Here is an 18,259-nt window from a genome sequence, read left to right on the forward strand (position 1 = left end):
GACAGTAGAATTGTAATGAAATGTCAAAGATTTTTCTTCTAATAAAAGAAATTTCAAAATATCAAGCTTGTCACGTTAAAAACTGAGCACTTTTGAATTTGTTTAAAATAAAGCAATTGAAAGTCCAGAGCATAGCAAAATGTCTAGAGCCACCAGTCTCTTGCCATTCTTGATTGAGATGATGCCCTGTCCCCTTTCCTCCCATCTTAAATTTTTGAGCAAACAGTTTATATCAAGGCTTCCATACCTGTATGACCCCAACAAATTTCAGTCTTTTGCTTAAAATAAAATAAAAAAAGTGTGTGTGGGGGGTGTCAGTTATCAAACTTCTCCCTAAAATGGAAGTGACAGATCCTCCACTGTACCCGTGCTACTGAGCACTAATAAGCATGTCCAATTACATTGCATTACAGCAACAACTCCCGTCAGAACTGTCTGTTAGTCACATGATGATGGCCCTCTTCCATCTCATAAGGGATAGCTAAACAACAGGAAAATATTCTATTTCCACATAAGCAATTGTTGTAGCATACCTGTTGCAGCTATCTGATTAGGAATTTGAAGTGTGGTCCACTTCAGTCTGAGTATTATAAAAATAGTGAACATAAACACAATTCAAGCCTTTGTTTGCTACTTACTTTCCCTGCAAAAAGTAGCTCATAAAAGCTACATTGTTCTTGCCATCTTTTTCTGCTCCCTCTGCTAGCTTGTTCACCATGTGAGCATTTCCTGAAGCAGTGGCCAATAGCAATAAACCTCCATAGTCCTGTGCATGGTGCAGACACTCCTGGGCTAAGCCGAACTGGCATTTACTGATGGCAAGCTCAGCAAGTTGCTTCCACTTCTGTTCTGACTGTAAGAGATTTTCCATATTTAAGTGATTTAAATTAAAGAACATCACATTTTTCACATTTTTTTATTTTTTTATTTTTAAAGAGACTTCTTTGAAAACTAGATTAGGAGGAGTATAAATTCAGTCAAGTTTAGGTCTCCTATCCCAACTTCACTTATATGTAAGGCTAAGATTTTGACACAGTTATTTTTAATAAAAGTCACCGTCAAGTCACAGGCAATAAAAAAAAATTCACAGAAACCTGCTACCTGTTCATGACTTTTACTAAAAATAACTGACAAAATAGGGGGGGTGGGGGAGAGAGGGCAGCACCCACCGCTGTTGTGGCTTGCAGTGGCTGGGGGAGAGGGGCCCCTGCCGCTGTGGCAGCTGGGAGCTATGGGGGTCCCCCTGCAGCGGCTTGGAGCTATGGGGCAGGAGACTCCGAGTTGCAGAGTTCCCAGCTGCCCGTGGCAGCTGAGAACTCTGGGTCCCCGCTGGCTGACAGCTCCAGCCCCGCAGCTGAAGCAGAAAATGTCATGGAGATCTCCGGAAGTCACAGATTCCATGACCTCCGTAACATAATTGTAGCTTGCTTATATGTATTTTCCCCTGCACTCAGGATGTTGGAGTTCAAATATCCTCACAAGATGCCAATATAACAGCTATAGAATAACAAAGTTGTAGCATCACAGACTATTTTATACACACACAGTTTCAGTGACTTTCATGTGGCAACTAGTAGGATCTTCCCTTTAGTAAGGGGAGGAAAGCAAGATGAAGAAGACACATTAGAGTATTGCCAAACCTGGTGTTTAGGAATTTTTTGTTTTAAAACTAAGACTTTCAAAATATTTTTAATAATAAAAAAGCATATTGTAACTTAATTATCTGTCCATCCTTAACTTTAAGATGGACACTTTGTTCCTATTACAGAATAACAACACAACTGACAAGGCAGGTGGATAAATCATCTTCTATTGGATCAACAATGGGTGGGAGGGATAGGTCAGTGGTTTGCGCATTGGCCTGCTAAACCCAAGGTTTTGAGTTCAATCTTTGAGGGGGCCATTTAGGGATCTGGGGCAAAAATCTGTCTGGGGATTGGTCCTGCTTTGAGCAGGAGGTTGGACTAGATGACCTCCTGAGGTCCCTTCCAACCCTGATATTCTATGAACTTCTGTTAGTGGAAGGGAAAAACTTTTAAGCTTACACAAAGATCCTCTTCAGGTCCTGGAAAGATAACCAGCGTGTCAAAGATCAATCAAAATTGGTGCAGACTGCTAAGCATAAGAGGTTCACAAATACTGTAGGAGATCACTTGAAGTGGGCAATTATCGAGACTATCCTCAAAGTTAGTTATGGGCCAGATCATCTATATTGGGCATTAGAAGTGGAGTTGGGTCTTGGTGTTCAGCACTTGCAACTGGAAGGTCTTTGGAGTCAGTGCCCATCCATTCAGAAGTCCTGTTCTCCTGTACCAATTCTTGGCTGTGTTTCCCTTTCTTCTGGTCTCCACTGTAGCTCCAGTAAGAGCACACAAAATTGGAAGGTAAGGTTATGACCCTGACCCAGTATGTATTCTCAGGGAATTCAGGTAGGTTTCCAGAGGGACAGCAAACACAACATCCTCCCTCCCGACCCACAGAGTTCAATTCCCTATAGAGCACTTCCAGGAAAGTTTCCTCTGGTCGCTGGAGGGCGGGGGGAGGGAGTGCAGACTCAAGGATTTGATCTTCATCCCCAGATCCTGATCCCCTCCCTTTACATGAGGCCTAGCCCTCTGTTAAATTCATCCCAAGACATGTAGGTTTTGCAGTATGAGATTGACTTTGTTAAAATCAATCTTATGTTTACCTCTGCTTCCACCGCAAGCTGGTATGCAATCTTTAATTCTCCAAGCTGAAGAGCAAGCTCAAAGCGATGTTCAGGATCTGTGGATACTGCAAGAGCTTGTTGTTTGAAGCCCTAAACAGATTTTTCAAGAGTCAAATTGTAGTCTACTAAGTTCATCAGCAATCCTTGAAATTTCATTCTGAACACCAAATCATCTCCCTTTCCCCAAGCCAAATTGACTGTTGTATAAAGAACAGAAAAGACTGCTTTATTCTTAATTACTAATGTATAATATTTAGCAACAATTTTTTTTAAATAAGTGGGTTATGCATGCAGTAATGTGAGAATTCCCTACTGAGTAAACTGAAAGGTTAAACTGGAATTACAGTTTACATTTACACTGTTTACAGTTGCAGAAACAGTTCTCTTGCCTGTTTTTCAAGAAAATGTGCAACTCTGGTCCTCTGTTCCTTTGGAATTGTAGGAAGAACTTTGTCAGCCATACCAAAGTCTCTCCTCATTACTGCTGTCTGGTACTCGAGCACAGAGACCAACAAGGAGTAACTGACGATGTTTAGCTCTTTATCACCCAGATAAAGCCTGTTGTCCTTGGGGATATACCCTAATAGATACATTGTCCTATAACAAAAACAATGAATTTTAATCTACTGTAGGTATCCAACAGAAGATTCAGTAGATTTTATGATAGCAAGACAGTACTTACTATTCTAAAAGCTTACTGCAGTTTTACTAGTGATATAGGTACTATTAGACAATTTTTATTATTCAGTGGAATATTGCAGCAATGTTACTCAATATACATTAAACTAATGTGGTTAGAAAAAGTGGTGTATGCTAAGAAGTCAAACAACTTAGTGACAAGTTGAACTGTTTCATAACATGTTTTAAAAAGCATTACAAAATATATTGACAGATGAATAGAAACTAGATACTCACCTATCCAAATGGGCAATAGTGACAATTTCTCCTCCAACGTAGTAGTTCAGTCTGTTCACAGAACTGGTGTAAATAAAACAGTCGCCAACCCACAACCCTGTTTTTACAATCTCCTGAATCTCACCAAGAACCTGCCGCAAAAAAAATAAAAATAAAGCGCTTTTGGTGATTAAAAAACCAAAAAACACCAGCTACATGTAAACATTAGGACTGGGACAGCCATGAAAAACTACCCCCCATGTGAGTTTAAACACTCCATCCTCAACAATAGTGCAAGTTAAAGATGGAATTCTAGATACAAACTGGAAACATGCACATTTGTTTTAACATTTACAAATATATTCAGTAAAAAGCTTTCATGGAGGATTATTAAAAACTGGATTAATGATTTAGTTTTTGACCTGGACTATGTACAGCTATAGCTAAAAAAAAAAAAAGACTTTATTCTTGTTAATACTGCTGTCTGATTTACTTGTTAGACAAGGACACAGCATTTTCTTATGAAGTGCTCGTTAAGAGCATCATTCAGCACATACTCACTAACAGTCTTGAACTTTAATTAAATTTCAACAACATTTGAAAATTAAAGAAGAATTTACACTATTTCATGCAGTTTTATGTCTGAAAATAATAATTTTAGTTACCGTATATACTCGTTCATTAGCCCGTTCGTTTGTAAGCCGACCCCCCCAAGATGGTTAAGTAACACTAGGAAAAAACTGTATGACCCTTTCATAAGCCGACCCTATATTTCAGGGTTTGGAAAACTTTGGCTCCCAGCCTGTCAGGGTAAGCCGCTGGCGGCAGCTCCCATTGGCTGGGAACGGCAAACCGTGGACACAGGGAGCTGAGGGGCTCTGTGCCTGCAGACACTCCCAGTAAACAAAACATCCCGACTCGCCAGTGGCTTACCCTGACAGGCTGGCAGCCAAAGTTTGCTGACCCCTGTTATATTTTAAAAGCTGGCACACAAGAAACTCAAAAATTTTGCTAGAATTATTTTAATGTAATCTAATGAAAAACCTGTTATAATAACTGAACAAATATGTATTCACCTTCAAATTTACAGTCAATATTTAAAATCAGTAAATGGATATTTAAAACAAGTCACTTAGAACAATATGAGATTTTAAAAAGTCTTAAAATCCTTCAAAGTCTGAATTAGTCTCCGATTCACCAAACTGTTCATTAAACTCGGCTTCAGTCACAGCTGCACCTGCATTGTCATCGTAGATGTCGGGAGTGTTGTCTTCAGAGTCAGATTCCTTCTCATCATCAGCCTCTGTTGTGTCATCATCAATATGGCATTGGATGATCTTCTGAACTGTCGAGTACATTGCTGATACAGCATTTCCTAAATGGTTTTTCTACATTTCCTAGGGAAATGGACACCCACACGTCCTTGATCCACGGGGCGAGCAGATTGATTTTGGGCTTCATAAGATTCCCACCTTTTGTCAACTTCGCCATGCCTTAGCACATCCATTCAGACCACATTTTGCGTAGCCTGTCTTTAAAGGGTTGGTTCAGGCAGACATCAAGTGGTTGTAAAACTGAAGTTAAGCCTCCAGGTATTACAGCCAAAGAAGTTTTCATATTTTTGGCTACATTTTTCACCTCATCCATCTTGTGTGCTCTGAACATGTCCCAAAAGAGCATAGCAGCTTTCCTGAAAAGTGCTCCGGGGCTCTTATTCCACATTCAATAGTCTCACTTTCATCCATCCATCCCTTTTCGTGGGCACGTACAATGACACCAGAAGGAAATTTCATGTTTTTGGGCAAGGTTTTTCTTTTAAAAATAACAGGAGGGAGCTTTGATCCATTTGCCAAACATGATAAAACCACTGTAAAATGGATTTTTTCTTGGCCAGTGGTTTTAATTAGAACTGTTTTTTCACCAACACCAGTTACCGTTCTGTTGCTCAGGAGATCGAATGTCATTGGTGTTTCGCCCATATTTCCTATTTGTGACAGTTCAAATGCATATTCCTTTCAATATTTTATAATAAACCTTTGGAAAGATTCGATTTTTTCCTTCCAGATCTCTAGGCAGCTTTTGCGCTGTCTTTGTTCGCTGACAAAGACAAGAGACCATGTCGGTTCATGAAGCGAGTACACCAACCCGCTGATGCGACAAACACTTATAGCTTTATTGACCGTCTTTCGACATTTGCAGAGCATGCAGACGAATTCCAGTTCTAGTGACAATGTACCCATTTTGTCAACATTCAACAAACCCAATTATTGAGATCTTTCTCTAGCTCAGGAAATGAAGCGCACCTCGTTTGACATTTTTTCTTGCTTCTTTGCATGTCTTTTAGTGGTTTTTTTTTCATCATTCTCTTACTTGCTTCTCATTGATACAGAATTCACGAGCAGCGACGCAATTATTGTTTGCTTCTGCATATTCAACAACTTTGTTTGAACGTTAGAAGACCTTTTTCTTTTGATTTCACCATTGTTCATTTTAAATACTAGCATGAAAATAGATTATTATTGTAGTTATAGATTTTGTAGGACTTTATATAAGAATGTCACCTGCTTTATCACTGTCAAATTATTGTTCTTTGTTTATTTCAAAGTATCCCTGTAGATTGGCATGTCTGTAGGGATAACAAGCTATTTCAATTTTATTAGAGATTCCATCAATTCTGCACGTTATATTTTCATATTGGCTCAAGACTTATGAGGTCCATTTCAAGCCAATCTAGTCCACTAAACAAAGCCTTTGCAACTTTAAAAAGCTGCAGTATTGACATCAATAAATGGGTCAGCAAACTTTGGCTCCCAGCCTGTCAGGATAAGTCACTGGTGGGACGTTTTTGTTTACCTGGAGCATCTGCAGGCCTGGAGCCCCTCAGCTCCCTGTGGCCACAGTTCACTGTTCCCAGCCAATGGGAGTTGCGGGAAGTGAACGGCGAACTGCATCTATGGGAGCTGAGGGGCTGCATGCCTGCAAACACTCCAGGTAAACAAAACGACAATGTATTATATATTCAATTCAATGATTCCATAGATTTTAAAATCATCAAATTTTGGTGTAGACCCGTTTATAAGCCGACCCCCGCTCTTTGATGCATCACTTTTTTACCAAAAATATTCGGCTTATGAACGAGTATATACAGTATATTAGAACAGTGGTTCTCAATCAGGAGTCCGGGGCCCACGAGCAGGTTTCAGGGGGTCCGCCAAAATAAACCAAAGAGCAGGGTCGGTGTTAGATTTGCTGGCACCCAGGGCAAAAAGCCGAAGCCCGAGCCCTACCAAGGGCTGAAAGTCGAAGCCAGAGCAACGTAGCTTCATGGGGTTCTCTGTGGTGTGGGGCCCTGAGCAACAGCCCTGCTTGCTACTACCTAACGTTGGCCCTGGCTTTTAATCTACTGGATATGCAGAAAAACAGTTGCGGCACAGGTGGGCTGTAGAATTTTTTTAGCGTGTTGGGGGGCAGGGTGGGCTCAGAAAGAAAGGGGTTGAGAACCCCTGTATTAGAACACAATGCTGTAGGAGTTAAAGTGGAAAAATGATAAGTTCTCTTTTTAGACATTGACTTCACTGGGCACTGCCCTAACTGCATTCCCACTCTTAACAGCAGTTACCTCAAAGGCATCTTCAATACCATCTTCAGTGACTCCCTCATGAGTTTCTTGCGCCGCTGCAACTTTTTCAGACAAATATTTCAGAATGAAGAATGATTCCTCTGTGGCAATACAGACCAGCTCACCCGAGTCAGACCAGAAAATCTAAATAAAAACAAGAAATAGCATTTAGGTTTAAAGGTGCTGTGCTAATAAAGGAGGATACACACGTTTTATCAAAATATTTGTTCATTTGCACATCCAGTGTAGGGGTTTAAGAGACAGTGTCTACGTAAGAGTCTTTCTGCTACAAAAAATATAAAAAATTAAAATATAATTTTTATCTTTAACAGCTTCATGAGATTGACAAATTCAGAAAAGCCTGTAGTATATTCTAAATGCACCCCTGATATGACAGGTTATATACATACACTCAGAGTGGCATCTGACAAAACTCACATGTTTGGGCTGAATTTCAATTCTGCGTATCAATTCTGTGTTATCCCAGTCATAAAATGCCAAGCCATTAACAGATCTGACACCCAGTAAGAAACCTCCATAGATACCTGCAAAAATAGCAAATGTGGAATTACTATTTCACTAGCAAACATTTTTTCAGCAAAAGAGTTAATATCTGTAATCTAGCAGACTTAGGAAATACAAATAAAACCCACCCTCTGCACCAAAATCAGGTTTAAAGGACTTCTTCTCTTTGAAGTTCTTAAATATCTTTACAACGCTGTTGCTCTCCCTGATTGCATACCTAAATACACAGAGAAAAATGCACCATTACAAAACAATTATCCAGACAACGAGATAGCAAAATGTTATACTGTACAGCCATAAGGAACTGCTATACTACTAGACATGTAGGCTACTATATTTGATATTTCTTCAAAATTAAAAGTGCATTCAATATAGAAAGTTTCATGTAATCCAAGCTATAGAATGCTCGTTACCCAATCCAGCTTTTAACTTTCAGACCAGTTTATAGTTTGGGTAGTCTGGAAATTAGCAGAAATACATTTGTTTAATACAACGCAAAATAAAAACCACACTTACTCTGAAGAATCATGTGCCCATACGAACTCCTGTGCAGAACCAAAACTCTTGTTCCTCAAAGCCATAGCTGTGTAAATGATGTATTCACCATCCCCACATACTACTACAAACCTAAAGATTGAGAAAAAGAATGTTTTGGTGTGGAAATTGTGTGCACAGACTAATGGGCATCACTAGAAGTAGATCAGTCATCTGGAAGGTATATTTTTCTTGTATGGCATATTTCTAAATTTAAAAATGTCAAGAATTCTATTCTGAAATGGAAAAAAAACAAAACAAACAAACAAAAACCAATTACCGTCCATTAGGGTTGTGCTGAATGGTCTGGGGATAGATTTCGCAGCTCCCCATATCCTTTACAGCCAGTGGCAATCTTTCTCCATCTTTAATTTCAGCATCTCCCATAGCTTTCAAGTTAGCCTGTTGTACCTCCGAATGTTTAGCCCAAATAATTTTTCCATTCGAATCCATAGACATGGCAGGTTCTTCACGGCCAAGCTAATAAGAACAGCATATAAAGATAGTAAAAAACAAGCATTCTCAGCCCATTAAGTTGTTCAAATTTAATAAATACTTATGACGCTTTTGGAATATGCCAATAAATTGAAGTGCCCATTTTTTTAAATCACTTCAGAGGTATCAAAGAATAGTTTAGCAACAGAAGTTTGTGGCAATGGGCCACCATTTTCATTTATGCTTTCCAATTTAATATTAAGATACCTTAACAATAATGCTGCCCTCATCATAACCCAAAGCCACATTATTGGATCCTCTCAGACTGGCCACGCACCACACCCTCTCCATGCCATAATTGAGAGTGCTTTCCAAGCGGTACGTGCTCGAATGCCAAATGCGGACAGTTCCTGGAGAAAAAGATATATGGAATTTCAGTCTCCTCTCTCAGTAGTAGGGCTACTAAACATTATGGCATTTAACAACAAAAATCCAAAGACCACATATGAAACTAACACCTGTAATTTAAACTTTAGTGAAATAGAACCTTAATCTTTCAATCCCAGCAGTCTCACTGATGCCGGGGGGATATTTGGTATCTCCCACTAGTGTCACAGAGGCCAAAAGAGGGAAATCAGCACAGAAGAATCTCTTGGTGGGAGCTTGAGGGATCACAGGGAGAAGAAAGTAGGAGCTCCAAGCTGGCAGGCAGCTCTCACATGGCTGTGCAGAGATAGTGAGATGGAGTTGAACTGACTGGGGCCTCACTGCTTGCAGATGCCTGAGGCATCTCAGCAGCAGTATTCCTGCAGTTCCTGCCTTCCTCTTAGCCATGTCCTTCCACCCCCTCCCGTGGGTTAAATTCACCGTTTTGGGGGGTTTACAAAAGAAGTACTCAAGGATATGTGGAGGAAGATTGGAATTATTTTAAGTCAAAGCTACAGAAACTATCTGAAACCTGCATCCCAAGCAAGGGGAAAAATTCAGAGGGAAGGGCTGCAGACCAACCTGGATGAGCAAGCATCTCAAACCAGTGATTAAGAGAAAGCAAAAAGCCTACATGGGATGGATCAAGGAAAGCCAGCTCTTGAAGGTCAGAAAGTGTAGGGATAAAGTGAACTGCCAAAAGCCAAGCAGAGCTGGACCTTGCAAAGGGAATTAAAACCAATAGTAACCAGTTCTATAGCCATATAAATAAAAAAGAAAACAAGGAAACTAATCCTTCCAAGCCTACAAAAGGGTATGTAACCCATCCTACTGTTCATGTATATTAAGTGTCAGAAAACTTAAAGTTACCATCTTCTGATCCTGTGATTATGATTGGCAGCTCAGGGTGGAAGCTGACACAGGATACATTTTGAGCATGTCCCTCCAGTGTTTGCACACAGGTTTTATTCTGTAAGAAGAGTTAAGATCAAGGAAACAAAACATTAACACTGCAATTCTCTCAGATCACTATCTTCAAAGAAAATTAATATAAGAATTATGTAAGCATGTTTCTAGCCTTCTTTCTGTAACCTTTACTTCTGCTTCAATGTGTTCAAAGAACAGCATACTCTAGAGTCTGTCTTAAGACAAAACCCCCAACCACCAAAAATGAATTTGTTCCCATTAGTGTAGCTGCTTCTCTGTTTCCTAAGCTAACTGGGTTCCTATCTACAAAACACTTAGTTGAGAGCAAGGTGGCTCAATATATTAATACAAGACTCATTAGTGCCTGTGCTTTTTGCTTCAAATCCTGAAAGCCAAACATAGATTTGCATAGAGTCACAAGGGAAAACCAAGCCTAGTGCTATCTTTGTCCCACAGGCCCAACCTTTTCTTCTCTGCTCCTATAGCATTCAGCTCAGGCCACAGACTTATGAATGGATAACTCCCCCATCAATACCCAAGCAACACATACCTAGCTAGTGGGAGGAGAGGGAGCAGGAAATCACAGATGGATGGGACAAGGGACATAAGCAAGAACAGAAAGATGGAAAGCAACAACAAGAAGAAAACAGACAAAATGATTAGAAAGAACAAGTGGATACAAAAGGAGACAATTATTCTCTGGACATACAGTAAAGCAGGGATGGGCAAACTATGTCCCGGGGGCCGCAACCGGCTCTCCAGACATTTTAATCTGACCCTCGACCTCCCGCCGGGGAGTGGGGTCTAGGGCTTGCCCTGCTCCGGGGCTCCAGCCTTGGAGCAGGGTCAGGGGCTTACCCCGTTCTGCGTGGTTCCCAGAAGCAGTGGCATGTCCCAACTCTGACTCCTACGCATAGGGACAGCCAAGGGGCTCTGCACGCTTCTCCTGCCCCCACAGCTCCAATTGGCCGGGAATCACGGCCAATGGGAGCTGCAGGGGCAGCGCCTGTGGACAGGGCAGCGTGCAGAACTGCTTGGCCACGCCTCAGCGTAGGAGCCAGAGAGAGGACATGCCGCTGCTTCTGGGAGGTGCTTGAGGTAAGCGCCACCTGGAGCTTGCACCCCAACCTCCTCCTAACCCCTTGGTCCCAGCCTGGAGCACCCTCCTGTACCTCAACCTGAGCCCCACCCCAAAGCCTGTACCCCCTGGCGGAGCCCTCACCCCTTCCTGCACCCCAACCCCCAATTTTGTGAGCATTCATGGCCTGCCATAAAATTTCCATACCCACATGTGGCCCTCAGGCCAAAAAGTTTGCCAACCCCTGCAGTAAGGGGATAGACAGAGCATGTGGGTACCCAATCCATTGCAAGGTGATTGGTCACAAAATAAAAAAAATGGGATGCACTACTCTACAAGAAAATAATCCAATATTATTCAAGACAAAGTTAACTTTTAACATTCAGATTTAAGGTGATTTCTATATTTCACAGCCAGTAAAACAGAATGTTACTCATAATTTTTATCGTACTAGTTTTAATGTACTGTTTTTCCAGAAAATACATCACAAAATCTCTCTATTTTCTATTCAAAGACATGGAAAACTCCAGAATACTTTTCTCCTCCATCCCTTTCCCTCAATTTCCATGCCTTTGCTGCTGATGGTGCCCAACCAAATTAATCTACTAAAGTGTTCACGAAGAGGTGAACACATTGTACCTGGTAATCCCAAATCTTGACAAGGCGATCATCTGCTCCTGAAATGAGGTAAGGCTTGTCTCCGCCACTATAATAATCAATGCAGTTCACTCCTTTTTCATGGCCTTCCAAAGTGAAGTTGGGTGAAGAAGAACCAAGCTGCCACACCTTGCAAAGAAAAAGATCACCATCCCTAAGCATTGATCTTATCCTCCTGGGCCAGCACCACCAGACAGAATGAGCTCTGAACAGTGCCTTCTTAAAACTCGAGAGACAGGAAAGATTCAGCTAAGGAGTCTGTACTACAGCATTCTGATTTCTTAAATGCAGTAAAAAAAAAAACCAACATCTAATTACACTTTGGGCCAATATTTCAAAGCAATAAAATAGCTTTGTCCTTCAATGGTCTTGTTGAGATGAGTTCCTGTCTGTATCCTGTAAAATTTGCCCGTACCGGTATTGCCCTGGCCTCTTCTTTTGTCATTCAGTGTTGCACGCATTCTAAAAGAATATGCATTTCCTCACCTTTTGGGGGCGAAGCCAGACTTTGAGGCACCTGCTCCCCTACTTGGTGTAAACTTTGCTTGTGCCAATCAGAAACGAACACAAACAGGGTTTGGGCCCCGTCCCCTATGACACTTCTATGATGTCATAGTTGGTACTTTATGGGCCTGCCTGCCATGTGCAGGCAGGGAGAGGAGAAAGAAAAACGAATCCTGTGTATCCTGTGTACACCCGTAACCGAGCCTGATCACCTCGAAGCCTCTCTCTCAGCTCACGTGTTTCAAACAGAGTTTCTACGTTTGCCGGTCGTTATGTGTTGGTTTGTATTTGTAAGCATCAGTTATTACTAAATGCTGCATCTTTGTTTATAAATATTGTTAGTAGATATTTTAGTCATTGTGTGTTTTAAGTTTCATTAACTCTATTAGCTAATCAAACGCTGCTCCCTTACCCCTTGTAATTATCCCCAATAAACTTTAAATTGATTAATTTTAGTTGTGTGTGTGTGTCTGCCTGCAGTTTGCATCATGACCCATACTCTCCTTGCATCCCTTACCAATATAGTCTATTGCCATGTGCAGCCTGGTAAATAACAGGCCTGCATTTTCTTTCGCCCCTGCGTGCCTGTGGCAATCCACATGGCGTCACGAATCCCTCTGCATGTATGTAGACTGAAAAACCTGCACATGTATATATGACATTTACACACACACCATACGTCACCGTATATGTATAAGCTTACTATTGTTTCAGAAATCTGCAGTTCAAGTCAGAATTATACATATATCCTTTAGTAGTTTAGTGTGGATTTTAGAGTCACAAATCTAAAATGCTAAATGACGGTTTGTTAAATGGATCAGGGCAGGTTTCAGGTACATTGGGGCCCTAGGTGAAAACTTTGCCTCCTTGCTACCATACCAAATCCCATTCACACATACCCATTAATCGTAACAGCTGAAGGAGTCTTGAAGCATAGGTGGCCCTTTCTACAGTCCTAACACATAACGAAGGTTCCAAGGGAACATGGGGAAATCTCAGTGCCCAGATGGCCCCATGAACCCAGTAATGGCTCCACTGTGCATGAGAATCTTCAGGGTCTATTGCAGGAAAGGGAAGTGAGACTCTCAGTATAGGCACTCTGCTATCTTGCATTTCCCTAAAATGGGCTCTGAAAGTGGATGATTATGACAGTAAAGTTTCACCCCCCCAACACTTATTGGTAACCCAAATGGAATCACAAGAGTCCATACACTTCTGCCAGTGATTCACATTTCAAAGATCAAATACAATAACTAATCTTGAGATTTCACAGATATATAAAGTCTTTATGCAAGCTCTGATGATTGTTCAACAAACTATAACTTGACTGAGGTCATTCCAATTTATATATGTCCTTGTATGTAGTATACAGTATTACTGCACATATACTTGTTTTATTAATTTAAATTTTCCTATTGTCTGTACAGCTGTATTGTTGTATTTATTCTGTCTGGTAATTATTTAATGAAGTTTTTAAAAAGTATATTTACTATACCTTAATCGTCCTATCCAAAGAGGCACTGGCAAACTGGTTATTATCCTTTGGGTTTATGACAATCTGCATAACATAATGAGTGTGTCCTTCAAACACCTGAGAACAAGACCATTTTTTATCCCAGTCCCAGAGTTTAATAAGCATGTCATCTGGAAAAAAAAATTCAAGTTAAGTATATGAATATTTAAAACTATCTTTTTAAAACAAAATTCTTAGAAACCCAATTTTCAAGGTTTGTCCATCCTAAAGGGAAGTGTTGCTACTATCAAAATAATTTATGGACTTTACTCAGAAGACTGTTTACCCTGAGAGGCGGAGGATGACTACAGGGAATGCAAGGGTTTGTTTTTGTCCCGTCCCTTCTCCCCCCCCCCCCCCCCCCCCCCGCCACCACCACCACCACCCATGCCCCCCAAAAATAAATAACCAGGCTTCAGTTTAATGCAGAGGACTATCTAGCTTGCCAGAGATAAGAACCTAGTAATAGTTCCCATTTCAGAGCCATTCAGTGTTCTCTTAAAGAGGACATTGGTGTTGGAGAATTGGACTGTTCTACTTTTTTTTATGAAAGTCTGAAAGATTTCTTTAAAAAAAGGTAGCAGTGGTGTGAAAAGATTTAAAAACAAAAACAAAAAAAAACCACTTTGGCAATTTAGTGAAACATCACAAAAGTCAGAGTGAAAGCTGAGCAATTGAGAGGAAAGTGATTTTAAATTACTGTTTCAAATACTGGTATTTTTGTTAACACCTCTAACTTCAGGGACTAGTTAATATTTTGGAGAAAGGAATGTGTGTTAAAACCTCAACACACTATCTCTTCAATTAGGAGGGTATACGTTGTCAGCTGTCATACCCAAGACTTCCCCAGGACTGCCAACCATTGTTTTTAAACAGTTTGTTTTATGTTTTGAAAGTGAAATCTAAAGGGAATTTGTGAGCAACATAGCCCATAGCTCCTGTACAGCTCCAGTGACCTACAAACATCTTGGAGGCACCTAGTCTGAAACTCTGAAAAGTGAGTAGTTGCAGAAAGGGTCAAGTTTCAAAGACAAGCATCAAAGCAAACACTGGAATCCTGAAGAGAATTTCTTCTGTTGTTAGTATAAGGATTTAGGGCTTGTTTACATGACCAGTTAGTCTGCAGCAAGCTGGGGTGTGAATCTACCCCTCACTAATCTGCCACAAACTAACTGTCCGTGTCAACCCTGCTTAAGCACACTAACAGTTCCTTACTGTGCTTTGATCTAGTCCCCACATGGACAGTTAGTGCATGGCAGGCTAGTATGGAGTAGATTCACACCCCAGTTTGCTGCAGACTAATTGTTCACGCAGACAAGCCCTTAGATTGCCTATTTTGTTTCTCTCACTGTTTTTTGCTGTTTTCTATATGATTTAGTCTCTTGCTTTATTGGTTACGTACCTCCTTGAAAACAAAAAGTTATAAAAGGGATGAACAGCCTAATTTGGCACACATTAAGACATGCTGAATTAAGCAAAAACTGCTTGCAGGCAGATCCTTGACTCTGCATAAAGCCTCCATTCCATCTCTAGAGTGTAATCCAGCTATTCTTCTTTTTGCTTCTAGGCATCTGGAAAACTAGCTCTTCCCTTTAACTTCCTAAAGAAAATCTGACAGGCCAGTGCCTACCTTTTTCCCTCCTTTATAGAAGATGATGAGTGTCAGGCTCAGTCAGAGCACAATTCATCTCAGACACTTCTAAGGACTACACATCAATACTAAAGGATCAAGATAACAGTTAAATTTGCTTACTAGGGAATCTAGATTGAATGTTGTGGGCACAGCATGAAGCCAACAATTCTGTCTGATGAAAGCACGTTAAGTGTAAAACAATAGGACAACTCCAATATCACTCATGTTACAATCTTACTATGAAAACTCTACAGTGCTTCTAGTTTTAACCAGCAAAATGAAATTAATCTTGATATATGCCAAACCCAAGTATGACATGTCAATCTGCCAAACAGCAGATCATTAGCATGTAAATGAACTTATTGTTTGGCAGACATTAAGCAACTAGACCTTCAGTTCTTCTTTGACAAGAGCTTAACCTATTACATTTCAAATCCTAAGTAAAGTTGAGATTCTATTAAAAACATGAAACTAGCTTGGAAAGAAATAATTTGAGATGACATATGAGAAGTAGGCTACTTGCTCAAGAATTCTTATTTCAGCAATAACAGTACAAACCATGTAGTTTCTCATTGTTTATAAGATAACAGTCTGAACAGAGTTGTGAGAGAACAATCAAATTATACTGAAAATTTCTCTTACCACTGCTAGTTAGAATGAAAGGCTGAGTAGGATGTACAGCAATGCAACGAATATAATCGGAGTGTGCTTCGAACATGTGAACTCTTTCCAAGGTATTGTAATTGAAAACTCTAATTTGCATGTCATCCTATAGATAAGAAAATAAAGACACTAAGATCAGCTTCTCTATAAAAGTATTTCACATTAAATAAAGGCTAATATTCCATCTTCAAAGATTCTTCATCCATAAAAGTTCTTAAAGAACTGCATTAAAAAAGTCTCAAGAAAGGAAACAATGCCAGCATAATTATTCTGACATAGTTTTGGTTCAGAAATTTACATTACATGATCCTATTTTAAGGCATTTGTAACTATGAAGAATTCATCTATAATCAAAGTTTCTCAAAGATGGTCTTAGCCCAAAAGGTCACTTATTTTAATTTAAGGAAAATCTAAATTTCCTTTAGACATTTTCACATTATATGACCATGAAAAAATGTTTTCCATGCATTAAGGGCTTTGTTCTGCTCCCATTAAAGTCAATGGGGAAAATTTACATTGATATCAATGATATAAGATAACTGAAAAAGGCACTGCCAACTTAGATTTCTTTTTAACTGACTATTTAGGAAATAATGCTACCCCAAAAACAAAACAAAGTCCTCCTTGCCTCCCCCAAAAACAAACAAGCCCTTAGATTGCCTATTTTGTTTCTCTCACTGTTTTCTATATGATTTAGTCTCTTGCTTTATTGGTTACGTACCTCCTTGAAAACAAAAAGTTATAAAAGGGATGAACACCACTATTTTAAAGCTTTTAAATATGATGTCCTGAAATCTTTACGTTTTTAATCAATTTTTATAATAATATAAATAAATAATTAATGAAGATATCCTATCCCCTAGAACTGGAAGGGACCTTGAAAGGTCATTGAGTCCAGCCCCCTGCCTTCACTAGCAGGACCAAGTACTGATTTTGCCCCAGATCCCCAACTGGCCCCCTCAAGGAGGGAACTCACAACCCTGGTTTAGCAGGCCAATGCTCAAACCACTGAGCTATCCCTCTCACCCCTTTTAAATCATGTTAACTTGGGAGCATAAAAATATTTAGGATAAAGTTTTCAAAAGGTTTAGATGCAAAGGGCAGGGCAGCAAGCCCTCCCATCCCAGGTCAACAGACTTGGCTCGTGCTACCATGCTAAAAATACCTGCGTAGACAGCACTGCAAAGTTGCAGCTTGGGTTGCAGCACAGGCTCTGAAACCCACTGTCCTCCCTAGACTTCAAAGCCTAAGTTCCAGCCTGAGCCAAACCTGTACACAGCAATTTTTGACATGGTAGCACCAACCCTGCAAACCTGAGTGTGTCAACCCAGGATGGAAGGCTCGCAGCCACAGGCTCTGTAGACATACCCTTCAAGTTTGAATGGCTTGTGTACAAGGAGCAGCAAAGTGCATTGGCCTGCATAGACTCTGCTGGCAAAAACTAAGTCTGCATGGGCCAGTTAGTGCGCAACACATTGGTGCAGCTCAGAAATCACACCCCTCTAGTGACATTGCTGCTCTAGGTAGACAAGTCCTAAGTCTCACTGAAAGTCACTGGGACTAGGTACTTTTAAAAACTTTATCCTAAATGTTTTGAAGGAAGCAACATGATATATGCTGGGTTGGGCCTACTCCCTTCTCCTTCCATGTATATGCCTATTTGTTACCTCTTCAGTATCAGCTTTCTAACGTCTGTCACTAGCAGGCAACATCTTTCAAAGCTAGAAAAAAGCTTGCACGTGAGCTTCCCCCCAGAGACATGTAGAAGTGTCATTATAAATAAATAAATTAATGGAGATATCCTATCTCCTAGAACTGGAAGGGACCTTGAAAGGTCATTGAGTCCAGCCCCCTACCTTCACTAGCAGGACCAAGTACTGATTTTTGCCCCAGATCCCTAAGTGGCCCCCTCAAGGATTGAACTCACAACCCTGGGTTTAGCAGGCCAATGCTCAAACCACTGAGCTATCCCTCCCGCCTTGCCAATGCATAGAACAGAGAGCATAGACAATGAACAAGACAACGAAAAGTGACAAGAAACTCGAAGAATTTGATAGCAAAGTAAGAGTACTAATTTTTCTACTAAATTTTCTTTTATGGAAATCTTAGCTTTTACTTTTTTCTATAGTAGATACAAAATT

The 18,259-nt window shown here is 40.3% G+C and overlaps 1 protein-coding gene across 1 annotated transcript in view; it reads right to left on the bottom strand.

Moving 5' to 3' along the window:
- The window catches only part of COPB2 (COPI coat complex subunit beta 2), a 28,110-nt gene that overhangs the window by 4,106 nt on the left and 5,745 nt on the right, over nucleotides 1-18,259 (bottom strand). The window contains exons 4-17 of the mRNA XM_054038803.1: nucleotides 16,098-16,224; nucleotides 13,805-13,953; nucleotides 11,788-11,934; nucleotides 10,014-10,113; nucleotides 8,985-9,127; nucleotides 8,563-8,762; nucleotides 8,265-8,375; nucleotides 7,877-7,965; nucleotides 7,662-7,768; nucleotides 7,224-7,367; nucleotides 3,626-3,756; nucleotides 3,100-3,307; nucleotides 2,690-2,800; nucleotides 639-853 (exon numbers count right to left, since the gene is read on the bottom strand). Coding sequence (XP_053894778.1) covers nucleotides 639-853; nucleotides 2,690-2,800; nucleotides 3,100-3,307; nucleotides 3,626-3,756; nucleotides 7,224-7,367; nucleotides 7,662-7,768; nucleotides 7,877-7,965; nucleotides 8,265-8,375; nucleotides 8,563-8,762; nucleotides 8,985-9,127; nucleotides 10,014-10,113; nucleotides 11,788-11,934; nucleotides 13,805-13,953; nucleotides 16,098-16,224 — 1,982 coding nt within the window. The remainder of the gene's footprint in view (nucleotides 1-638; nucleotides 854-2,689; nucleotides 2,801-3,099; nucleotides 3,308-3,625; nucleotides 3,757-7,223; nucleotides 7,368-7,661; nucleotides 7,769-7,876; nucleotides 7,966-8,264; nucleotides 8,376-8,562; nucleotides 8,763-8,984; nucleotides 9,128-10,013; nucleotides 10,114-11,787; nucleotides 11,935-13,804; nucleotides 13,954-16,097; nucleotides 16,225-18,259) is intronic.

Source organism: Malaclemys terrapin, chromosome 9 (genome assembly GCF_027887155.1).
Source record: "Malaclemys terrapin pileata isolate rMalTer1 chromosome 9, rMalTer1.hap1, whole genome shotgun sequence".
Classification (NCBI taxonomy): domain Eukaryota; kingdom Metazoa; phylum Chordata; order Testudines; family Emydidae; genus Malaclemys; species Malaclemys terrapin.